This window comes from Aphelocoma coerulescens, chromosome 12 (assembly GCF_041296385.1).
Source record: "Aphelocoma coerulescens isolate FSJ_1873_10779 chromosome 12, UR_Acoe_1.0, whole genome shotgun sequence".
NCBI lineage: Eukaryota > Metazoa > Chordata > Aves > Passeriformes > Corvidae > Aphelocoma > Aphelocoma coerulescens.
The window spans coordinates 3,575,221-3,600,589 of record NC_091026.1 but is presented as its reverse complement, the minus strand read 5'-3'; the positions used below and the strand labels follow the sequence as shown (position 1 = coordinate 3,600,589).

Below are 25,369 nucleotides of genomic sequence, written 5' to 3'. Positions count from 1 at the left end.
TAGATCTGTAGAGCTCAGTGAAGAAAAAGAGGATTGGGAAGACAGACGTAGATTATTGCTTGAGGTGAGTGTGAAACGTCCGTTCCCTGGTAACTGTGGCTGAAAGCTGAGCATGAGGAGGGAACAGGGCTATGAATCTGCATGAGAAATTAATTCAGGACCTCAACAAGAGCCTGAAACTTTGTAATTACCAGAGAACAAAAGTGGTTTAGTATACTGGTGTGTATAACATCAGGTTGTGACGTCACTCAGGTAAACCACTAAATCTCTGCACGTTACAGGACAGGACCAGCGACTTAACTGTACATAAAGAAAGTGTTCAAGAGAAAGAGTGAATTTAGAGACTTCTCCTAATAGTGGATTCAGAAACTTCTAATAATAATACGTTGGATTTTCACTATTTTCAGGAATGCCGGAAGAAGCATAAGGACGCCAAAAGAAAAGTGAAAGCAAACCAATAAAGCTTCTTTTACTGATGAGAAGTGTGTCATGTTTCTTCCTTGAAGAAGTTGCCAAACAATGTTACTTTGGAAATCCTTTCCAAGATCTAATAGGAAAAACTATTGGCCAACACTGTCAGCCTGTGTTTCTGAACAGGTATACATGTCCTGTGTCAATTCAAGGTTTGTACCAGGGGTTGGGGTTTTCTGTGTGTAGGGCTTCAATGTCAGTTGCTTCTTGGCCGGACTTTTGATAATTAGATCATGTAACGAAGACAACATTTTACTGTGTCCTCCTGTCCAGTGCTGCACAGGGTTGGGAAAGAGCAGGTAGCTCTGTGTCTATACATAACTTGCAGGGGCAGCACAGGAGCAGCTCCCAGGGCCTGGGGAACAAGGAGGTTCATGGCGCCGAGGACAAAGTGTCCAGAGCTCGGCATTGTCCGGCTGAGCTCTTCTGGTTCCTTCTGCTTCCAGCCCTTGCCGAGACACGGGTTCACTACAGACCCCGGGGTGCCACTTCCCAACTTAGCCCTCTTCCTCTGCCTCCTCCCTGCCTCCTGGATAAAGGCACTCCCTGGCATTGCACCAGCTGTGCCTCCCTCCTAGTTCAGTGAAGGCATCCTTGTCCTCCCAAGGTGCCTCTCCCATGGAGACAGGAAAATTGATGAACTCCCCCTGCCCCGGCATCAGGCAGGTGCAGGGTGTCCCTGCTCGTCACCCCTTGCTTTCCAGGGGTCCCGCTGATTGTTCTAGAAGCCATTGATCTGGATTTTCCAGGAGCATGCCTGCAAAGACATGAATGAGAAAAGGCCAAAAGAACGGTTTGTGCTTCTCTTCTAGCTGTTTTTTTCAATTTATTTATTTGCTAGTAGGAAGGCATGGACCAAACTGGCAAAAGTGCCTTTCATGTGGGAAAAGCATCCTCCTGCATTTGACTTCTGAGTCGAGGACTGGTTCAAGCTCTCCAGTCAGCTGCACGCAGAAAACTCCCACTGAATTCTCTGGGTTTCCATCAGAGTCAGTGTAAAAGCTGACGTTTCTCAGGAGCTTAACACTAACTTTTCCATTTAATACTAAATGTCAAAGTTGTTAGTTCATAGGGTGACAGGATAATTGAGGTTGGGAGCCACGTGTGGTGGTCTCCAGTTTTATCTCCTGTTCCCAACACTGATCAGCAAGAGCATCAAATCAGGTTCCTCTGGGATTTCTCCAGACAGGTGTCAGGGAAAACGTCGCTCCACCTGGGGCAGCTTTTGAATCTGTCCAGTGCAAGAGAGCCCACAAGCTCTCTGGGCAGCCGACTGCCAGGGGCAGGAGCCCTGGAGTGGCACTGCCTGAACAGCCCCTTTCTGCCAACAGTGCCACCCTCGATGGCTGCCCCAGGGCCTGGCATCTGACCCTGCACTTGCTGCAGGAGCCCCTGCCCTGGTTGGGCTCTGACCAAAGGCTCGGACCCATCTCAGAACCTCGGTTCCCAAGGGGGCAGCCTCAAATGGGTGACGTGGGACTGAGGCCATCGCTGCCCCCATTTTGGGTGCACGTTGCTGATGTCAGAGTGGCCATTGTGACCCGTGCGACCAAGGCCACAAGAGGGAACGCTGAGCTCAGGCCAGCGTGTGTCAGTGCGACCTGACAACGGGAGGGGAAGGTAGGACAGGGACAGGGCTGCCCAGGGGCCAGAGGGGCCCCACACCTCGGGGCTCTGGGCCTGTGCTGCAGGCTCACCTGCCTCTTCCTTCCCAGACGCAGCAGAGGAACATCCACGGGAGACAGCAGTGTTCCTCGACGCTGTGACGGGAGGAGAAGGCGGACTGGAGCAGGGCTCACGCAGGGCTCACCAGGGAGTAGTGCCCTCGTGGCTCTGGGCCTGTTCTACAAACTCCCCACACTCTTCTTTCTCCCACAAAAGGAGAGGACGAGCCCCTGGAGAAGACCGCGGTGGTTCTGCACAGGGACTCACTGCTGACAAGAGCCATGGCAGAAGGGAAGCAGGAGGCCCCTGATGCCAGAGAGCCAGGTGAGGGCAAAGCAGCCCTCCCGCAGGCTGGCACAGGGGCTGTCGGGGCAGCCAGCGTGGGGCCCGGAGCGGAGGCAGGGGGAGGCAGGAGCTGCCCAGCCATGCTGGGGCTGGGAGCCTCCTTCCTCCCCAAGGGGGGCCCAGCCGGGCCAGGGGGCAGCTGTGGGGACACCCGTGCCCGCGCTGTCCCCTGCTCCCCAAGGCCTCCAGGCCTGCCCATCAGCCAGGCAGGCAGGGCCAGAGCAGCCCTTGGGGCCGATGCTGCGGGCTAAGAGCCCCGCAGAGGTGCCCGGTGCCATTGGCTCTGTCCCCTGCAGCATGCCTGCTGTGCCGCCGCGCAGAGGCTGACCCGGACATCTGCGGCGACAAATGGGAGAAGCACGGGCTCTGTGCCCACGTCTTCTGCCTGGTGAGCTGCGCTGAGCCTCTCTCCAGCACTGCAGTGGGCAGCCCCTGCCACTCTCTCCTCATCAGCTCCCTGCCTTTGCCACAGAATTTCGCCAGCCTCATTTTTCAACAAGACAGTGATCGGATTGGACTCAAGGGGTTTCGCCCTCGCGATATCCAACTTGCAGTCAGCCGGGCGGCTCAGCAGGTGAGAGCCTGACAAGAGCAGGGAGGCTTGTGCCAGGCGAGGTTTGCCAGGGCTTAGCCCAGACCCCACAAAAGAAAGGCCGGCCCTTCCCACCAGCTGTGGGACAAAAGTCTGGCTCCCAGCAGCTCCACAGAGGCTCTGGCACAGGAGCCTCTTCCTCCAGGCGGGTCTGTGGGCTGAGACCCAGCAGCGGCCACAGTCCTGCGCCCTGCCCGGAGCCGTGGGGCTGCCTGGGGAGGCCCGAGGCTGCCTCTGATGGGGCTGCTTGGCTCTTTCCAGCACTGCTGCGTCTGTGGGGAGACTGGGGCCACCATCATGTGCTGTCACAAAGACTGCGACAGATGGTTCCACCTGCCCTGTGCCAAGGAGGGTCACTGTGTGACTAACTACATAACCCCATACAGGTACGTCCTCTCCCGTTCTGGCCACCCCTGCAGAAGGACCCAGCACGTCTCACTTTGCCCATCCCTTTTCCCCCAGGTCCTACTGCCCTGAGCACTCCCCAGAACAGGATGTGACGGTGATTCCGGAGCCGGGCACCGAATGCCCCATCTGCATGGAGCCTGTGGAGGAGAGAAAGAGCTACACAACACTGGTGTGCCCAGCGTGCAAAAGGGCCTGGTTCCACAGGGACTGCATCCAGGTAGGAGCCATTCCCGCAGCCCCGGGGCACAGCAGGTGCTCAGCAGCACCAGGGCCTTGCTCACACTGCTGCTGTTTGCCCTGCAGGGACAGGCCTTGCGCGCTGGTGCATTGTACTTCCAGTGCCCCCTCTGCAGAGACGATGATGAGTTTCTTGTCCAAATGTTCATCATGGGGATCCGAATCCCCTTCAGGTCGGTGTCCTTCTGCCTGGCTCACAACACAGGAGGGGGCAGCTGCTGTGCCAGGGCCTGCCCCCGCAGTCCTGGCCCTGCCCTGTCCCGTGAGTTTGGGCTTCAGCTTCACGCAAGACTTGGAAAAGCACTGGAGGAAGAGCAGGGACAGCCTGTACCTCCAGGATGGTGGAGCAGCACGAGCTCATCGGCTTCTCCTTTCCTCATCAGAGAGCCAACATGGGAGGACAACGATGCCTTTGCAGAATTAGGAGACAGGCACAGCCAGTGCAATGCCAGGAAGTGCCTTTATCCAGGAGGCAGGGAGGAGGCAGAGGAAGAGGGGTAAGTTGGGCAGCTGCACCCCAGGGCTCTGCAGGGAACCTGTGTCTTGGCAAGGGCTCGAAGCAGAAGGAGCCAGAAGAAGAGCTCAGCCGGACAATCCCGAGCTGTGGACGCTTTGTCCTCAGTGCCATGAAACCATTTGTTTTCCCAGGCCCTGGGAACTGCTCCTGTGCTCCTCCTGTGCTGCTGAGGGCACCCACAGGCGCTGCTCTGGCCTCAGAAACGACACACCCAGCTGGGAGTGCGACAGCTGTGCTGATCTGGGCACAGGTATGAGGCAACGCAGCTGCGTGGCCCTGGGCTGGGGTCAGTGCCAAGGCTGGGCTTGGCAGAGCCTGTCCGCTCCTGGAGGGCTGGGGGCACCGCACTGGCCTGGCCTGGCCCAGGCCTGCTGGGCCCCTCTCATTCCTTCTTCCCCTTACAGCCCCCAGGGATGAGCCGGAGCTCTATGCCCCCAGGGATGAACTGGAGCTCAATGTCCCCAGCCTGGCTGGACAGTCAGGATTGGAACCTTCCCATGGATTGGAGCCTTCCCATGGCTCTGCACAATCCGAGGCCATCAGCCCCAACTCTGGCATCCTGGCACCATCGGGTGTGCCTCCCCTGTCTCCATCTCCAGAGACCAGCAAACGCAGCAGCGTCCAACATGCACCAATGGGGCAGCTGCTGCAATCTTCCTCGCTGGAGAGCAGCAGCCCCTGCATGGAGAGTGAGGTGACATCAAGGTCATCAGACACCAGCCATTCCAGAAGCTCTGGGTCTGACCGCAGGCGAAATCGCTCTCGCCGGCAAAGCTGGGCCTCAAATCCACCTGTCCGATCGAGGAGTCGCCGTGACAGGAGCCAGAGCACAGCACCAAGGGCTGAGAGGCCCAGGCACAGAAGGACACCATCGGAGACATCCCCCAGACGCAGCCGCTCCCGCCAGCGACGTCGGGCCTCAAATCCACCTGCCCGGTCGAGGAGTCGCCGTGACAGGAGCCAGAGCACAGCACCAAGGGCTGAGAGGCCCAGGCACAGAAGGACACCATCGGAGACATCCCCCAGACGCAGCCGCACCCGCCAGCGACGTCGGGCCTCAAATCCACCGGTGCGGTCGAGGAGTCGCCGTGACAGGAGCCAGAGCACAGCACCAAGGGCTGAGACGCCCAGGCCAAGGGAGACAGCATCAGGGACATCCACCAGGAGCAACCGCTCCCGCCAGCGACGTCGGGCCTCAAATCCACCTGCCCGGTCGAGGAGTCGCCGTGACAGGAGCCAGAGCACAGCACCAAGGGCTGAGAGGCCCAGGCACAGAAGGACACCATCGGAGACATCCCCCAGACGCAGCCGCACCCGCCAGCGACGTCGGGCCTCAAATTCACCGGTGCGGTCGAGGAGTCGCCGTGACAGCAGCCGCAGGACAGCACCAAGGGCTGAGACGCCCAGGCGTAGGGTGACATTGTCGGAGACATCCACCAGGAGCAACCGCTCCCGCCAGCGACGTCGGGCCTCAACTCAGGCCTCGAAAAGCAGCATGTAGTGTCATCTTTTCTTTCTAGTCCGTCTGCTCTCTGCCGTAAGTGAAGGTGAGGAAGCTCAATACAGGGACCTTGAGATTTGCAGGTCTCTGAGAAAAGTGTATTAACTCTTGACATTGCTATTGGCAGGAATCTGTGCTAAATACCTGATTTCTATGTTACCACCTATTAAGTGAAAAGTCACTTAAGGGGGTGGCTAATTAAAAAGGACACTTGCTCCTGCCTTTAGACTCAAACCTCAGATGTTTCCCCACTGCTTCCCCTTGATAGTGAACCACTCCTTAATGGGCTTGGATACGTTTAGGGAGACAGAAGAGCAAGGTGGCTCTTAGGGAAGCTGTCTTTGGAAAGGACATGTGCTGTGTTGCTATCCTTGAACAATCTGATTTCAGGAAAGCCAAAAGGAAGAAGAAAGAAGAGAGTGAGACACTGCCTCAAGTGTCTGAAGAAATCTATTACGACATTGCTGCTGATTTAAAAGACTTGTTTGGACCTTCAAAGAACAAACCAGAAAACACTGAGGACATACCCTTGGGACAAAGAGGATGCGCAGGACTCTGTCCCAGCTGACCATCTGGGACCTTTGCCTGCGAACGACGTAGCTCAGGAGTCGAGTGCTTTCACTTTTCCTTCTTCGGAGACACACAGGAGTCGGGCATGAAAGAAGGTAACAGCAGAACCCTTCTAACGGTGCCATTCCTAGGAAGAGCTTAAGGCAGGCACTGCAGAGCAATACGGTGTAAAGAGGGTCTGGATCCAGGGGATTTTCAGCAGCAGAAGCCAGTAATTAGGCAGAAGCATTCTGATCTTCATTTCTACTTGCCAGGCTTGCGGTAGATTAAGGAGAGGTAACTCGTGCTTGCATCTCAGAGTTCTGAAAGGCGGGCTTTGAGAGAGAAGGCAGTGGGGTCTTTGCAGAGTGGTGAAAAAGCTTGTTGTCATCCCCTAAATTTCTCAAACAGGGAAAAAGGTGACACACCAGTCCTGGCAAGTTTCATAGAACCCAACCAGATTGCAAAGAAAATGTGTGTTAATGTAGAGTGAAGAGCAAAATCCTGGAGCTGACCCCAAGATTCAAGAATATTTTATTAGTTACTGAATTCTATTCTTGGACCTTTAGAGAATGGAAGCTGAATGACACATCATCATTGGCATGTCCTAACCTCAGATAAAATGAGGCCTTATGAAATGAAGATGAAACAATATTAAATCAAGTCACAGTCTTGTAGGAAAGAAAAGAAACTGTGCAAAGTTACCCAAAAGATTAAAAAACCCAAGGTGCTTTGTGTGCAACAGCACAAAGCAACAAGCCCCCCACACTTCTGCTGAATTCAGAAGGTAGTTAGTGTCTTCTGAATGCAGCGATCAAGGTTTAGGAATACGTGGGAGATGCCTAGAACAAAGGGGAAAATACTGGAGCAGAGATTTAGCTCAGAAAATCTGAGGGGAGAAGATTCTGTCCTTCCTAAATCTGCCTTCTCCAGTGTAAGTATTTCACTTGAAAGGAAGGACTTTTCCTGGCAAGTAGAGGAATAACCTGGTTTTGGCTTTTTTTTCTTTTTTGGTGCTGTTATATTGCAGAGCCTTACATACTGGGACCAATAAAACCGGTAAAAGTCACGTGGCAAGAGGATCCACGTTTCCAAGACAGCAGTTCTGAGAGTGATGATGAGCCTGAGCCATCAGAAATTGGAAAGGACCGAGAAATGCAAGTTCCATTTGTATTGGTTCTCTCCTTGGTTGTCGTAGTTGGATGCTGTGGGCATATTAAGAGCAGCACTCAGGAAATGGGAAACGGACGTTGCACACCTCTGAGCAGTGAAAGTCATCTTGGACAAACCGTTTGTGCTGCACAGAGTCAAAACTCCCAGCAGCCCCTTTGATGTGAAGTTGAATATGAAGAGAGAGAAGTTGAGCACAAGAAATTAACTGGGTCGTTTTGGGTTGACCAAACCCAATCTGAGTTTGGCCAAAAGCCAAAGACACAGTCAGTTTTCTTTTAAAAAGTGGGGGTTTTTATAGAAGGCTCTGTTTGGTTACTGTGGAGTAAAGCTCTTCAATGTTTACCGTTTCTCTGAAGCGCTGCAGCTTTAACTCATGTTCATGGAATTTGGTAGTGCCTTTTAGGATGCTAAAATCCCTTTGTACTTGTCCAGGTTTCTTTCTTTACCCCACACGGAAAGTGCTAGAGTTTTCTTCCTCTCCAAAGATGATGAACGCCTAAGAGGTACAACTGAACTTATTCACCCCTTTTGTGTTTTTTTCCTTTTAAACTCTTACTGGAATTCAGTGAGGAAAAAATGCTGCCCGCTTATGAATGGTTTGTAGTCAACATTTGCCACCCTTACTTGGGGTCTAGGTTGTGGTAGCAGCCCGTGAGGAAGTCCTGGCAAAATAAAGGCTGAGCAGCTGTCTGGCTTTCTTGTCTTTCAGATAATTGCCTAGTAAATATCTGGACTTTTGGAGATTACCAAAAAAATAGTCACTGGACAAGTTGCCTAGACATTTTGGATCCTTTTCAGCATATATATAATCTTAGTGCTCTGTAGTCTTCCAGCCTATCTGATTTACAGCGCGTGTTAAAATGGAGATCTCAGTCCTTAGCCAGCATCAGTTTTCATCCTGGTGTTGAGCTTTTACTGGAGCAGCTGCTATTTCACTGCAATCTAGATTTCAGCATGTTCAGGAGAACTGCTGCTGCCTTTCATTCTTCGTAGTACACGAGGCTGTAACACAGAACATTTCTGTTGGAGCCCACGTGTGGTGGTGGGGGGAAGAGAATAGGAAGGATGCGAAGAATAGGGCTGCTGACTTTATTGCTGTGTTGCTCATGAGTGATCCAAGCAGCAGCAGCAGCAGAAGTGTTTAACCCTTATAATTGGTTCTTTGTTTTGTGCAGAAGGCCCAAAGTTATTTTGTAGATCTGTAGAGCTCAGTGAAGAAAAAGAGGATTGGGAAGACAGACGTAGATTATTGCTTGAGGTGAGTGTGAAACGTCCGTTCCCTGGTAACTGTGGCTGAAAGCTGAGCATGAGGAGGGAACAGGGCTATGAATCTGCATGAGAAATTAATTCAGGACCTCAACAAGAGCCTGAAACTTTGTAATTACCAGAGAACAAAAGTGGTTTAGTATACTGGTGTGTATAACATCAGGTTGTGACGTCACTCAGGTAAACCACTAAATCTCTGCACGTTACAGGACAGGACCAGCGACTTAACTGTACATAAAGAAAGTGTTCAAGAGAAAGAGTGAATTTAGAGACTTCTCCTAATAGTGGATTCAGAAACTTCTAATAATAATACGTTGGATTTTCACTATTTTCAGGAATGCCGGAAGAAGCATAAGGACGCCAAAAGAAAAGTGAAAGCAAACCAATAAAGCTTCTTTTACTGATGAGAAGTGTGTCATGTTTCTTCCTTGAAGAAGTTGCCAAACAATGTTACTTTGGAAATCCTTTCCAAGATCTAATAGGAAAAACTATTGGCCAACACTGTCAGCCTGTGTTTCTGAACAGGTATACATGTCCTGTGTCAATTCAAGGTTTGTACCAGGGGTTGGGGTTTTCTGTGTGTAGGGCTTCAATGTCAGTTGCTTCTCGGCCGGACTTTTGATAATTAGATCATGTAACGAAGACAACATTTTACTGTGTCCTCCTGTCCAGTGCTGCACAGGGTTGGGAAAGAGCAGGTAGCTCTGTGTCTATACATAACTTGCAGGGGCAGCACAGGAGCAGCTCCCAGGGCCTGGGGAACAAGGAGGTTCATGGCGCCGAGGACAAAGTGTCCAGAGCTCGGCATTGTCCGGCTGAGCTCTTCTGGTTCCTTCTGCTTCCAGCCCTTGCCGAGACACGGGTTCACTACAGACCCCGGGGTGCCACTTCCCAACTTAGCCCTCTTCCTCTGCCTCCTCCCTGCCTCCTGGATAAAGGCACTCCCTGGCATTGCACCAGCTGTGCCTCCCTCCTAGTTCAGTGAAGGCATCCTTGTCCTCCCAAGGTGCCTCTCCCATGGAGACAGGAAAATTGATGAACTCCCCCTGCCCCGGCATCAGGCTATTACCGCAGGCCTGGTTCCTACGGTATAGCACCGTGTCCCGCAGCCATAGGGAGGAGGAGGAGGAGAAGATCCAGCAGGCAGGAGTTGTGCAGCAAGATTGATTTATTTAATTATTTTACAAACTCTTTTATAGACTTTTTTCTTCATAGACTAATTGGACAAAGGGCCAGCCACCCCTTGGGGGTGATTGGCTAAAATCCTAAAATATCCATTGTCAAAATATTTTTCTACTATACCATAAACAAGACTTTTCAAGGTTGCAGGTGGCTTGGTTGTTTACATTCCCTGCTACCTCTTCTGTGAGAGAGAAAAGTCTCTCACGGTCTTAGAAAATAACAAGAAAATCCTCGCTAGCAGCATTTTTGTATCTACAATTCCCCCTTTTTGTTTTATAAGATAACAACTCTACTATTAATGCCAAATAGAAATCTACATCAGTTATTAATTCTAAATATGTCCTTAAGGCTTTAACTATCTGACTCCATAACAAGAAATTTAAAGTTCAGTCTCTGCTTGTGGAAGGACCATCCCAGTCTCTGCTTGCAGAAGGACCATCTGCCTGATGGTTGACATCCTGGTCATCATCAGAAGAGCCATTAGGCTGATGCTCTACATTCTGGTCACCATTTGGATGATTGGCGTTCTGGTCATCATTTGGAGGTTGCCTGTTCTGCCTCTGGTGCCGTAGGTCAGGGCGAACGCATTTTGAAGGTAGCCACTGTATCCCAGTATCTGTGGAAACGCAAGCATACCCACGACCCCAGACGATAAGCTCATGTGGGCCTTCCCACTGGTTAGTGAGTAAATTCCGCACCCAGACTTTTGCCTGGGGCAGTTGTCTGTCACCTGCAGACTGCAATGAGAAAAAATGATTCAGAATAACAGGATTATTTGAATTTTGTGGTACTGTAAGGTGATTAATGGTATACAAAGCTTTTGCTAGTCGGCTCTGTGGGGTTTCTCCATGCATTCCCCTTTTCTGTTTGTCCAAAACACGCTTCAAGGTACCATGAGCGCGTTCAACAATGGCTTGGCCAGTAGGAGAATGTGGGATACCAAAGGTATGGTCTACACCCCACAGGTGTAAAAACTGCCGCGTCTTCTCCGAGGCGTAGGCAGGACCATTATCGGTTTTCACAGAAGCTGGCACGCCCAGGACTGAGAAAGCCAATTTCCAATGGGCAATGACATCACGGCCCTTCTCTCCAGTGTGAGCAGTAGCCCACATAGCCAAGGAGAAAGTGTCAATAGACACGTGCACATATTTCAGCCGACCAAATTCTGGGATGTGAGTTACATCCGTTTGCCAAATCTGCAAGGCTTTCAGCCCTCTGGGGTTTACCCCCGCTGGCAAAGGCGCAGCAAGTCCATGACAGTCAGCACAAGCGCTGACAATGTCGCGCGCCTCGGTTGGCGTTAAATGAAACTGCTTCTGCAGGGTATGTGCACTTTGATGGAAGAAACCGTGCGATGCCTTGGCTTGTGCAATTTTGTCAGGCTGAGGCCCTACCCATGCAGGGTTTGCCAGCATGTCAGCCCTGGCATTGCCTTCCGTTAGAAACCCTGGTAAATTGGTGTGGCTTCGAATGTGCAGAATGTAATACGGATGCACTCGAGCCCGAATTGCAGACCACAAGGTTTGCAACAGCGAAAACAGAGCCGCATTATTCACCTCCTTCAGAAGGGAACAATCTAAGCGTTGGGTGATCTCTGCTACATAAGCAGAGTCAGTAACCAAATTCAAAGGTTCCTGTGAGAATCGCTGAAAAGCCATGGTAACAGCCCTTAGTTCAACTAACTGAGCAGAGTCTGACTCGGATTGGTGTGTTAATGAACCACCTCAAAGGCAGCGTAGGATACTGTGCGCTCTTACACACAGTGACCCCTGCTAAAATTTGTCCCAATCCGTACGCCCCAAGCTGCCAACACATCCCGTCCCCAAAGGTTACAGGAAGTGGTAGTAACATAAGGCCTAATTGTAGCTGTGTGTCCCTCTGAATCCTTCACCACCACAGGCCGTTCACTTAAATAGCTCTGTGTGGTTCCTCCTAATCCTGCGATGGCCGATCCCACCGGGGCTAAAGGCCATGAGGGAGGCCACGCAGAGAAGGAGATGACAGTTACATCAGCACCCGTATCAATCAAACCTCGAAGCTGAATCCGGGGTGGTTGGGCGCTTGGCAGGACCAGGGTACATGTCATCTGTGGCCTTTGGTCAGAGATGTCTGCAGTCCAGAAGGCCTGCGGAAGTCCCGTAGATCCACTGCCGTTATCTTCCTGAGTTTGTTCTACCCTGGGGACACAAGACTTAAAAGGCATTAATTTAGCAAGGCAGGTCTTTTCAGGAATAGTGACAGGGGGTTTTTGCGTGGAGACCATAGCGCAAATCTGGCCTTTAAAGTCAGCATCAATAACTCCTGAGTGCACTAAGATTCCTTGATGGGCAACATCAGGTTTTCCCACCAGCATCGCACTGGATCCCTGGGCTAAGGGTCCATATGCATCCAAGGGAACCTTATAAATACCGCTAGAGTCTAAGACGACTGTGGCTGCGGTGTGGACGTCAAACCCGTCTGATCCGTGGGTGCCGTCTGATCCCTGGGTGCTGTCTCTAGGGTGGCTGGGTAGGCCTGTGCCTGTACCTGTGCCACTCTCTGGGGGAGCGACTGCATCGGAGAGCAATTCCCCCTCCTTGCACCCCGGCGGAAGTTTCCCGACAAAGGCCGACCATCGGCATGAGTCCGGGATCTACAGTAGCCCGTACAATGGCCTGGCCTGCCACACCTCTTGCACTGGGGGATCGGTGTGTTCTCTTTTTGGCTCGGCTTAGGCCGCTTCCGTTTCTTCACCTGTTTTGGTGGCTTTGGTTCACGACCAGAAGATGCGTGAACAGGCTGCAGGAACGCAGCCAAGGCAGACCTTTTCTGGTTCCCAGATCCCACCTTAGCACAGGCCTCGACCATGTCTGTTACCTCAGGGTCCCCTGGTAAGGCATCTATGATTTTTCTGCACTCCTCGTTTGCGTTATCTCTCACTAACTGCCTTAACAACATCTGTCTTAACCCGTCATCCTCAACCTGCTTCTCAAGAGAAGCAGCGACTTTCTCTACAAAAGAGAGGAATGACTCTGATTTGCCTTGAACTATTTCAGTGTATCGCTTTCTGGGCGCAGACAACTCTATGGTTTTCAACAGGGCAGCCATGCCGACCTGTTGAGCTTGCTGCAGGATGCTAGAGGGCAAATTACCCTGTAGACTGGGATCAGAGAAGGGACCAGTCCCCATCAAAGCATCCACTCCTGCTGTCTGTCTAGGATCAGCAGCAGGGAGCTGCATATTTGCTAATGCAGTCTTGCCGGCCAGCTTTCTCCAGGTTTTCTCAAAAACTGTAAATTGTACAGGTTGAAATAGAATTTGACCTAAGTGTCTGATATCAAATGGAGAAAGCAAATCTGTATTTATCACCCTTATTATCTGCATAACCTCAGCAGAACCTAGCCCATATTGTGCCACCTTGGATTGGAGGTCCTGGGCAACTTTCCAGGCAATTACCTCATGCTTGTCATGCTCCCCTGAATCTGGGAGAGCCTTATACACTGGGAAAGCTTGGATCTCCCCTTTAGGGGAAGCACTACCATCCTGAACTTCTGGCACCGCCTGTGGATGGAGCGTAACAGCTCCCCGGTTACCCCCAGAATCCTCAGATCTATATGGCATTCCAAGGATTTTTAATGACCTCCAGTCACCCTCCTCCAATGCTCGCATCTTAAGGGACTCTAAGAAGCGATTATAATGCGTCGGACGCACTGTTACTGTGCAGTCCTGAAAGGTCCAGGGGCGAGACCGGCGCAGCCTTTTTCTTCGCCGCGCGGCTACAGCCGCCTGACGACCTGGGGCCAGCACCTCATCTGCCTCACTGCCTGACGAGGAATCATCAGGCAAAGGCAACTTTGGGGTGCTGGGAGTGAACAGAAATTTACGTGGAGGGGCACTTTGGCTAAGTTCGCTAGAGGCAGAACAGACAGGACAGACTGCAGCTGGCTGCGCGGCAGTTTTTGCACCAGTTTCTATACGGGAGGCCGTCTCGGCCAGCCCCGACCGAACTGGTACTGGAACCGCTGCCGCTGTCTCTGAGGCTACAGCTGCTCTCGGCGCCGCCGCCTCTGGCACAGCAGCTGCGTTCGGCGCGGTCGCCGCTGCCGCTGCTGTTTCGCGCTCCCCAGCCGCGCTCGGCGCTGCCGCCACCGGCCCGTTCTCGGGGGTCGCTCTGGGCGCTTCCCCCCCTGCCCGCTGCTCCGCAGCCGCCGTCTCTGGCCGCGTCTCCGCAGCCGCTGCCGGGTTTTCCCGCGGCTGCGCCGCTTCTGGGTTCGCCGCCGGCCGCGCCGTTTCTCGGCTCGGAGCCGCGTCTCCCGCAGATGGCGGGGGGGGGCGCGGGCGGCGCTGGTTCGGGCATTCGCCGATCTAGCAGGGTGAGGAGCTCCTCCATCCTTCGGGATAGGTTTGGCAGCTCCATCAGAAAAGGCAAATGCTGCATTAAAAGGTCGATGGCTCGGTTCTGCGACTGCGCAGAACAGTCCAGCGCCAGGGAGGGCAGCGGACCACACCCAGGGAGTCCCGGGGCAGGCACGCCCGGCGCTACGCCGGCTAAGAAGTTAGATCCAGGTCCATACGGAACCGAGCTAGGAGCCTCTCTGGGCATCCAAGTGGCTAAGCCGCTGATCTGAGGCCCTGGATAAGCCGTGGCCGCTGCCCAGCCGAACGGCAAGGCAGGCTGTGCGCCCTCCTGCTGCCTTGACCCCACCGCCTCTGGCGGCGCGGGGTCCCTGGGGGCTGTGGAGTCCTGCGATTGTGCAGGGTGAGCCGGCGCAAGCTCTGCCTGTGGAGCCGGGGGGGGTTTTCTGAATCCATTATCATTTTCCCCGGAAACCCAGTCAACGGGGCCCCCCTCGGACATTCCTCCGTCACTCATCACCGAGATAGGCGAGCCAGCCCTGCTATCACAGTCAAGGTCTGTCAGCAGGATAAATAATGAACGCCAGGTTTTGTATAATTCTAACGCTGCTGAGTCCCCAGTCGGGAGCTCCTGTCGGACAGCGCATCCGAGTTCCTGCCATAAGGCAAAGTCCAGGGCAGTATCTCTGTCCATGGAAATCCCTTTTAAAGTAGCCCAGTCTAATAATTCCCGAACTGAGTTTTCAGGAATGGAGGTGCGCAATATGCTAAACACACCTTTCCAGACCAGCATCGCAGCTTCGGTTTGTGAGCCGCTGTTTGCCATTTCTCAGTTCTGTCGGACCTCCCGGTCCCGGGGGACAAAGGAGAACAGCGTACCTCTAGAGGAATTCGGCTCGGCTCGCAGCAGCAGGACACGTCAGAGAGTGCAGATCACGTCGGGCAGCACCAAATATTACCGCAGGCCTGGTTCCTACGGTATAGCACCGTGTCCCGCAGCCATAGGGAGGAGGAGGAGGAGAAGATCCAGCAGGCAGGAGTTGTGCAGCAAGATTGATTTATTTAATTATTTTACAAACTCTTTTATAGACTTTTTTCTTCATAGACTAATTGGACAAAGGGCCAGCCACCCCTTGGGGGTGATTGGCTAAAATCCTAAAACATCCATTGTCAAAATATTTTTCTACTATACCATAAACAAGACTTTTCAAGGTTGCAGGTGGCTTGGTTGTTTACATTCCCTGCTACCTCTTCTGTGAGAGAGAAAAGTCTCTCACGGACTTAGAAAATAACAAGAAAATCCTCGCTAGCAGCATTTTTGTATCTACATCAGGCAGGTGCAGGGTGTCCCTGCTCGTCACCCCTTGCTTTCCAGGGGTCCCGCTGATTGTTCTAGAAGCCATTGATCTGGATTTTCCAGGAGCATGCCTGCAAAGACATGAATGAGAAAAGGCCAAAAGAACGGTTTGTGCTTCTCTTCTAGCTGTTTTTTTCAATTTATTTATTTGCTAGTAGGAAGGCATGGACCAAACTGGCAAAAGTGCCTTTCATGTGGGAAAAGCATCCTCCTGCATTTGACTTCTGAGTCGAGGACTGGTTCAAGCTCTCCAGTCAGCTGCACGCAGAAAACTCCCACTGAATTCTCTGGGTTTCCATCAGAGTCAGTGTAAAAGCTGACGTTTCTCAGGAGCTTAACACTAACTTTTCCATTTAATACTAAATGTCAAAGTTGTTAGTTCATAGGGTGACAGGATAATTGAGGTTGGGAGCCACGTGTGGTGGTCTCCAGTTTTATCTCCTGTTCCCAACACTGATCAGCAAGAGCATCAAATCAGGTTCCTCTGGGATTTCTCCAGACAGGTGTCAGGGAAAACGTCGCTCCACCTGGGGCAGCTTTTGAATCTGTCCAGTGCAAGAGAGCCCACAAGCTCTCTGGGCAGCCGACTGCCAGGGGCAGGAGCCCTGGACTGGCACTGCCTGAACAGCCCCTTTCTGCCAACAGTGCCACCCTCGATGGCTGCCCCAGGGCCTGGCATCTGACCCTGCACTTGCTGCAGGAGCCCCTGCCCTGGTTGGGCTCTGACCAAAGGCTCGGACCCATCTCAGAACCTCGGTTCCCAAGGGGGCAGCCTCAAATGGGTGGCGTGGGACTGAGGCCATCGCTGCCCCCATTTTGGGTGCACGTTGCTGATGTCAGAGTGGCCATTGTGACCCGTGCGACCAAGGCCACAAGAGGGAACGCTGAGCTCAGGCCAGCGTGTGTCAGTGCGACCTGACAACGGGAGGGGAAGGTAGGACAGGGACAGGGCTGCCCAGGGGCCAGAGGGGCCCCACACCTCGGGGCTCTGGGCCTGTGCTGCAGGCTCACCTGCCTCTTCCTTCCCAGACGCAGCAGAGGAACATCCACGGGAGACAGCAGTGTTCCTCGACGCTGTGACGGGAGGAGAAGGCGGACTGGAGCAGGGCTCACGCAGGGCTCACCAGGGAGTAGTGCCCTCGTGGCTCTGGGCCTGTTCTACAAACTCCCCACACTCTTCTTTCTCCCACAAAAGGAGAGGACGAGCCCCTGGAGAAGACCGCGGTGGTTCTGCACAGGGACTCACTGCTGACAAGAGCCATGGCAGAAGGGAAGCAGGAGGCCCCTGATGCCAGAGAGCCAGGTGAGGGCAAAGCAGCCCTCCCGCAGGCTGGCACAGGGGCTGTCGGGGCAGCCAGCGTGGGGCCCGGAGCGGAGGCAGGGGGAGGCAGGAGCTGCCCAGCCATGCTGGGGCTGGGAGCCTCCTTCCTCCCCAAGGGGGGCCCAGCCGGGCCAGGGGGCAGCTGTGGGGACACCCGTGCCCGCGCTGTCCCCTGCTCCCCAAGGCCTCCAGGCCTGCCCATCAGCCAGGCAGGCAGGGCCAGAGCAGCCCTTGGGGCCGATGCTGCGGGCTAAGAGCCCCGCAGAGGTGCCCGGTGCCATTGGCTCTGTCCCCTGCAGCATGCCTGCTGTGCCGCCGCGCAGAGGCTGACCCGGACATCTGCGGCGACAAATGGGAGAAGCACGGGCTCTGTGCCCACGTCTTCTGCCTGGTGAGCTGCGCTGAGCCTCTCTCCAGCACTGCAGTGGGCAGCCCCTGCCACTCTCTCCTCATCAGCTCCCTGCCTTTGCCACAGAATTTCGCCAGCCTCATTTTTCAACAAGACAGTGATCGGATTGGACTCAAGGGGTTTCGCCCTCGCGATATCCAACTTGCAGTCAGCCGGGCGGCTCAGCAGGTGAGAGCCTGACAAGAGCAGGGAGGCTTGTGCCAGGCGAGGTTTGCCAGGGCTTAGCCCAGACCCCACAAAAGAAAGGCCGGCCCTTCCCACCAGCTGTGGGACAAAAGTCTGGCTCCCAGCAGCTCCACAGAGGCTCTGGCACAGGAGCCTCTTCCTCCAGGCGGGTCTGTGGGCTGAGACCCAGCAGCGGCCACAGTCCTGCGCCCTGCCCGGAGCCGTGGGGCTGCCTGGGGAGGCCCGAGGCTGCCTCTGATGGGGCTGCTTGGCTCTTTCCAGCACTGCTGCGTCTGTGGGGAGACTGGGGCCACCATCATGTGCTGTCACGAAGACTGCGACAGATGGTTCCACCTGCCCTGTGCCAAGGAGGGTCACTGTGTGACTAACTACATAACCCCATACAGGTACGTCCTCTCCCGTTCTGGCCACCCCTGCAGAAGGACCCAGCACGTCTCACTTTGCCCATCCCTTTTCCCCCAGGTCCTACTGCCCTGAGCACTCCCCAGAACAGGATGCGACGGTGATTCCGGAGCCGGGCACCGAATGCCCCATCTGCATGGAGCCTGTGGAGGAGAGAAAGAGCTACACAACACTGGTGTGCCCAGCGTGCAAAAGGGCCTGGTTCCACAGGGACTGCATCCAGGTAGGAGCCATTCCCGCAGCCCCGGAGCACAGCAGGTGCTCAGCAGCACCAGGGCCTTGCTCACACTGCTGCTGTTTGCCCTGCAGGGACAGGCCTTGCGCGCTGGTGCATTGTACTTCCAGTGCCCCCTCTGCAGAGACGATGATGAGTTTCTTGTCCAAATGTTCATCATGGGGATCCGAATCCCCTTCAGGTCGGTGTCCTTCTGCCTGGCTCACAACACAGGAGGGGGCAGCTGCTGTGCCAGGGCCTGCCCCCGCAGTCCTGGCCCTGCCCTGTCCCGTGAGTTTGGGCTTCAGCTTCACGCAAGACTTGGAAAAGCACTGGAGGAAGAGCAGGGACAGCCTGTACCTCCAGGATGGTGGAGCAGCACGAGCTCATCGGCTTCTCCTTTCCTCATCAGAGAGCCAACATGGGAGGACAACGATGCCTTTGCAGAATTAGGAGACAGGCACAGCCAGTGCAATGCCAGGAAGTGCCTTTATCCAGGAGGCAGGGAGGAGGCAGAGGAAGAGGGGTAAGTTGGGCAGCTGCACCCCAGGGCTCTGCAGGGAACCTGTGTCTTGGCAAGGGCTCGAAGCAGAAGGAGCCAGAAGAAGAGCTCAGCCGGACAATCCCGAGCTGTGGACGCTTTGTCCTCAGTGCCATGAAACCATTTGTTTTCCCAGGCCCTGGGAACTGCTCCTGTGCTCCTCCTGTGCTGCTGAGGGCACCCACAGGCGCTGCTCTGGCCTCAGAAACGACACACCCAGCTGGGAGTGCGACAGCTGTGCTGATCTGGGCACAGGTATGAGGCAACGCAGCTGCGTGGCCCTGGGCTGGGGTCAGTGCCAAGGCTGGGCTTGGCAGAGCCTGTCCGCTCCTGGAGGGCTGGGGGCACCGCACTGGCCTGGCCTGGCCCAGGCCTGCTGGGCCCCTCTCATTCCTTCTTCCCCTTACAGCCCCCAGGGATGAGCCGGAGCTCTATGCCCCCAGGGATGAACTGGAGCTCAATGTCCCCAGCCTGGCTGGACAGTCAGGATTGGAACCTTCCCATGGATTGGAGCCTTCCCATGGCTCTGCACAATCCGAGGCCATCAGCCCCAACTCTGGCATCCTGGCACCATCGGGTGTGCCTCCCCTGTCTCCATCTCCAGAGACCAGCAAACGCAGCAGCGTCCAACATGCACCAATGGGGCAGCTGCTGCAATCTTCCTCGCTGGAGAGCAGCAGCCCCTGCATGGAGAGTGAGGTGACATCAAGGTCATCAGACACCAGCCATTCCAGAAGCTCTGGGTCTGACCGCAGGCGAAATCGCTCTCGCCGGCAAAGCTGGGCCTCAAATCCACCTGTCCGATCGAGGAGTCGCCGTGACAGGAGCCAGAGCACAGCACCAAGGGCTGAGACGCCCAGGCCAAGGGAGACAGCATCAGGGACATCCACCAGGAGCAATCGCTCCCGCCAGCGACGTCGGGCCTCAAATCCACCTGCCCGGTCGAGGAGTCGCCGTGACAGGAGCCAGAGCACAGCACCAAGGGCTGAGAGGCCCAGGCACAGAAGGACACCATCGGAGACATCCCCCAGACGCAGCCGCACCCGCCAGCGACGTCGGGCCTCAAATCCACCGGTGCGGTCGAGGAGTCGCCGTGACAGGAGCCGCAGGACAGCACCAAGGGCTGAGACGCCCAGGCCGAGGGAGACAGCATCAGGGACATCCACCAGGAGCAACCGCTCCCGCCAGCGACGTCGGGCCTCAAATCCACCGGTGCGGTCGAGGAGTCGCCGTGACAGGAGCCAGAGCACAGCACCAAGGGCTGAGAGGCCCAGGCACAGAAGGACACCATCGGAGACATCCCCCAGACGCAGCCGCACCTGCCAGCGACGTCGGGCCTCAAATCCACCGGTGCGGTCGAGGAGTCGCCGTGACAGGAGCCGCAGGACAGCACCAAGGGCTGAGACGCCCAGGCGTAGGGTGACATTGTCGGAGACATCCACCAGGAGCAACCGCTCCCGCCAGCGACGTCGGGCCTCAACTCAGGCCTCGAAAAGCAGCATGTAGTGTCATCTTTTCTTTCTAGTCCGTCTGCTCTCTGCCGTAAGTGAAGGTGAGGAAGCTCAATACAGGGACCTTGAGATTTGCAGGTCTCTGAGAAAAGTGTATTAACTCTTGACATTGCTATTGGCAGGAATCTGTGCTAAATACCTGATTTCTATGTTACCACCTATTAAGTGAAAAGTCACTTAAGGGGGTGGCTAATTAAAAAGGACACTTGCTCCTGCCTTTAGACTCAAACCTCAGATGTTTCCCCACTGCTTCCCCTTGATAGTGAACCACTCCTTAATGGGCTTGGATACGTTTAGGGAGACAGAAGAGCAAGGTGGCTCTTAGGGAAGCTGTCTTTGGAAAGGACATGTGCTGTGTTGCTATCCTTGAACAATCTGATTTCAGGAAAGCCAAAAGGAAGAAGAAAGAAGAGAGTGAGACACTGCCTCAAGTGTCTGAAGAAATCTATTACGACATTGCTGCTGATTTAAAAGACTTGTTTGGACCTTCAAAGAACAAACCAGAAAACACTGAGGACATACCCTTGGGACAAAGAGGATGCGCAGGACTCTGTCCCAGCTGACCATCTGGGACCTTTGCCTGCGAACGACGTAGCTCAGGAGTCGAGTGCTTTCACTTTTCCTTCTTCGGAGACACACAGGAGTCGGGCATGAAAGAAGGTAACAGCAGAACCCTTCTAACGGTGCCATTCCTAGGAAGAGCTTAAGGCAGGCACTGCAGAGCAATACGGTGTAAAGAGGGTCTGGATCCAGGGGATTTTCAGCGGCAGAAGCCAGTAATTAGGCAGAAGCATTCTGATCTTCATTTCTACTTGCCAGGCTTGCGGTAGATTAAGGAGAGGTAACTCGTGCTTGCATCTCAGAGTTCTGAAAGGCGGGCTTTGAGAGAGAAGGCAGTGGGGTCTTTGCAGAGTGGTGAAAAAGCTTGTTGTCATCCCCTAAATTTCTCAAACAGGGAAAAAGGTGACACACCAGTCCTGGCAAGTTTCATAGAACCCAACCAGATTGCAAAGAAAATGTGTGTTAATGTAGAGTGAAGAGCAAAATCCTGGAGCTGACCCCAAGATTCAAGAATATTTTATTAGTTACTGAATTCTATTCTTGGACCTTTAGAGAATGGAAGCTGAATGACACATCATCATTGGCATGTCCTAACCTCAGATAAAATGAGGCCTTATGAAATGAAGATGAAACAATATTAAATCAAGTCACAGTCTTGTAGGAAAGAAAAGAAACTGTGCAAAGTTACCCAAAAGATTAAAAAACCCAAGGTGCTTTGTGTGCAACAGCACAAAGCAACAAGCCCCCCACACTTCTGCTGAATTCAGAAGGTAGTTAGTGTCTTCTGAATGCAGCGATCAAGGTTTAGGAATACGTGGGAGATGCCTAGAACAAAGGGGAAAATACTGGAGCAGAGATTTAGCTCAGAAAATCTGAGGGGAGAAGATTCTGTCCTTCCTAAATCTGCCTTCTCCAGTGTAAGTATTTCACTTGAAAGGAAGGACTTTTCCTGGCAAGTAGAGGAATAACCTGGTTTTGGCTTTTTTTTCTTTTTTGGTGCTGTTATATTGCAGAGCCTTACATACTGGGACCAATAAAACCGGTAAAAGTCACGTGGCAAGAGGATCCACGTTTCCAAGACAGCAGTTCTGAGAGTGATGATGAGCCTGAGCCATCAGAAATTGGAAAGGACCGAGAAATGCAAGTTCCATTTGTATTGGTTCTCTCCTTGGTTGTCGTAGTTGGATGCTGTGGGCATATTAAGAGCAGCACTCAGGAAATGGGAAACGGACGTTGCACACCTCTGAGCAGTGAAAGTCATCTTGGACAAACCGTTTGTGCTGCACAGAGTCAAAACTCCCAGCAGCCCCTTTGATGTGAAGTTGAATATGAAGAGAGAGAAGTTGAGCACAAGAAATTAACTGGGTCGTTTTGGGTTGACCAAACCCAATCTGAGTTTGGCCAAAAGCCAAAGACACAGTCAGTTTTCTTTTAAAAAGTGGGGGTTTTTATAGAAGGCTCTGTTTGGTTACTGTGGAGTAAAGCTCTTCAATGTTTACCGTTTCTCTGAAGCGCTGCAGCTTTAACTCATGTTCATGGAATTTGGTAGTGCCTTTTAGGATGCTAAAATCCCTTTGTACTTGTCCAGGTTTCTTTCTTTACCCCACACGGAAAGTGCTAGAGTTTTCTTCCTCTCCAAAGATGATGAACGCCTAAGAGGTACAACTGAACTTATTCACCCCTTTTGTGTTTTTTTCCTTTTAAACTCTTACTGGAATTCAGTGAGGAAAAAATGCTGCCCGCTTATGAATGGTTTGTAGTCAACATTTGCCACCCTTACTTGGGGTCTAGGTTGTGGTAGCAGCCCGTGAGGAAGTCCTGGCAAAATAAAGGCTGAGCAGCTGTCTGGCTTTCTTGTCTTTCAGATAATTGCCTAGTAAATATCTGGACTTTTGGAGATTACCAAAAAAATAGTCACTGGACAAGTTGCCTAGACATTTTGGATCCTTTTCAGCATATATATAATCTTAGTGCTCTGTAGTCTTCCAGCCTATCTGATTTACAGCGCGTGTTAAAATGGAGATCTCAGTCCTTAGCCAGCATCAGTTTTCATCCTGGTGTTGAGCTTTTACTGGAGCAGCTGCTATTTCACTGCAATCTAGATTTCAGCATGTTCAGGAGAACTGCTGCTGCCTTTCATTCTTCGTAGTACACGAGGCTGTAACACAGAACATTTCTGTTGGAGCCCACGTGTGGTGGTGGGGGGAAGAGAATAGGAAGGATGCGAAGAATAGGGCTGCTGACTTTATTGCTGTGTTGCTCATGAGTGATCCAAGCAGCAGCAGCAGCAGAAGTGTTTAACCCTTATAATTGGTTCTTTGTTTTGTGCAGAAGGCCCAAAGTTATTTTGTAGATCTGTAGAGCTCAGTGAAGAAAAAGAGGATTGGGAAGACAGACGTAGATTATTGCTTGAGGTGAGTGTGAAACGTCCGTTCCCTGGTAACTGTGGCTGAAAGCTGAGCATGAGGAGGGAACAGGGCTATGAATCTGCATGAGAAATTAATTCAGGACCTCAACAAGAGCCTGAAACTTTGTAATTACCAGAGAACAAAAGTGGTTTAGTATACTGGTGTGTATAACATCAGGTTGTGACGTCACTCAGGTAAACCACTAAATCTCTGCACGTTACAGGACAGGACCAGCGACTTAACTGTACATAAAGAAAGTGTTCAAGAGAAAGAGTGAATTTAGAGACTTCTCCTAATAGTGGATTCAGAAACTTCTAATAATAATACGTTGGATTTTCACTATTTTCAGGAATGCCGGAAGAAGCATAAGGACGCCAAAAGAAAAGTGAAAGCAAACCAATAAAGCTTCTTTTACTGATGAGAAGTGTGTCATGTTTCTTCCTTGAAGAAGTTGCCAAACAATGTTACTTTGGAAATCCTTTCCAAGATCTAATAGGAAAAACTATTGGCCAACACTGTCAGCCTGTGTTTCTGAACAGGTATACATGTCCTGTGTCAATTCAAGGTTTGTACCAGGGGTTGGGGTTTTCTGTGTGTAGGGCTTCAATGTCAGTTGCTTCTTGGCCGGACTTTTGATAATTAGATCATGTAACGAAGACAACATTTTACTGTGTCCTCCTGTCCAGTGCTGCACAGGGTTGGGAAAGAGCAGGTAGCTCTGTGTCTATACATAACTTGCAGGGGCAGCACAGGAGCAGCTCCCAGGGCCTGGGGAACAAGGAGGTTCATGGCGCCGAGGACAAAGTGTCCAGAGCTCGGCATTGTCCGGCTGAGCTCTTCTGGTTCCTTCTGCTTCCAGCCCTTGCCGAGACACGGGTTCACTACAGACCCCGGGGTGCCACTTCCCAACTTAGCCCTCTTCCTCTGCCTCCTCCCTGCCTCCTGGATAAAGGCACTCCCTGGCATTGCACCAGCTGTGCCTCCCTCCTAGTTCAGTGAAGGCATCCTTGTCCTCCCAAGGTGCCTCTCCCATGGAGACAGGAAAATTGATGAACTCCCCCTGCCCCGGCATCAGGCAGGTGCAGGGTGTCCCTGCTCGTCACCCCTTGCTTTCCAGGGGTCCCGCTGATTGTTCTAGAAGCCATTGATCTGGATTTTCCAGGAGCATGCCTGCAAAGACATGAATGAGAAAAGGCCAAAAGAACGGTTTGTGCTTCTCTTCTAGCTGTTTTTTTCAATTTATTTATTTGCTAGTAGGAAGGCATGGACCAAACTGGCAAAAGTGCCTTTCATGTGGGAAAAGCATCCTCCTGCATTTGACTTCTGAGTCGAGGACTGGTTCAAGCTCTCCAGTCAGCTGCACGCAGAAAACTCCCACTGAATTCTCTGGGTTTCCATCAGAGTCAGTGTAAAAGCTGACGTTTCTCAGGAGCTTAACACTAACTTTTCCATTTAATACTAAATGTCAAAGTTGTTAGTTCATAGGGTGACAGGATAATTGAGGTTGGGAGCCACGTGTGGTGGTCTCCAGTTTTATCTCCTGTTCCCAACACTGATCAGCAAGAGCATCAAATCAGGTTCCTCTGGGATTTCTCCAGACAGGTGTCAGGGAAAACGTCGCTCCACCTGGGGCAGCTTTTGAATCTGTCCAGTGCAAGAGAGCCCACAAGCTCTCTGGGCAGCCGACTGCCAGGGGCAGGAGCCCTGGAGTGGCACTGCCTGAACAGCCCCTTTCTGCCAACAGTGCCACCCTCGATGGCTGCCCCAGGGCCTGGCATCTGACCCTGCACTTGCTGCAGGAGCCCCTGCCCTGGTTGGGCTCTGACCAAAGGCTCGGACCCATCTCAGAACCTCGGTTCCCAAGGGGGCAGCCTCAAATGGGTGGCGTGGGACTGAGGCCATCGCTGCCCCCATTTTGGGTGCACGTTGCTGATGTCAGAGTGGCCATTGTGACCCGTGCGACCAAGGCCACAAGAGGGAACGCTGAGCTCAGGCCAGCGTGTGTCAGTGCGACCTGACAACGGGAGGGGAAGGTAGGACAGGGACAGGGCTGCCCAGGGGCCAGAGGGGCCCCACACCTCGGGGCTCTGGGCCTGTGCTGCAGGCTCACCTGCCTCTTCCTTCCCAGACGCAGCAGAGGAACATCCACGGGAGACAGCAGTGTTCCTCGACGCTGTGACGGGAGGAGAAGGCGGACTGGAGCAGGGCTCACGCAGGG

General features: G+C 53.1%; 1 protein-coding gene across 1 annotated transcript; it reads left to right on the top strand.

The window, feature by feature from the left end:
* The first annotated feature begins 2,417 nt into the window (after positions 1 to 2,417).
* LOC138117764 (uncharacterized) lies at positions 2,418 to 25,330 on the top strand. Its single transcript, XM_069028320.1, has 19 exons — positions 2,418 to 2,460; positions 2,778 to 2,869; positions 2,954 to 3,055; positions 3,335 to 3,459; positions 3,536 to 3,698; positions 3,785 to 3,895; positions 4,106 to 4,215; positions 4,367 to 4,485; positions 4,640 to 5,461; positions 16,794 to 16,901; positions 17,219 to 17,310; positions 17,395 to 17,496; positions 17,776 to 17,900; positions 17,977 to 18,139; positions 18,226 to 18,332; positions 18,543 to 18,656; positions 18,808 to 18,926; positions 19,081 to 19,370; positions 25,280 to 25,330. The coding sequence occupies exons 1-19, from the start codon at positions 2,418 to 2,420 to the stop codon at positions 25,328 to 25,330; spliced, it is 2,958 nt and encodes a 985-aa protein (XP_068884421.1).
* Positions 25,331 to 25,369: the final 39 nt, after the last annotated feature.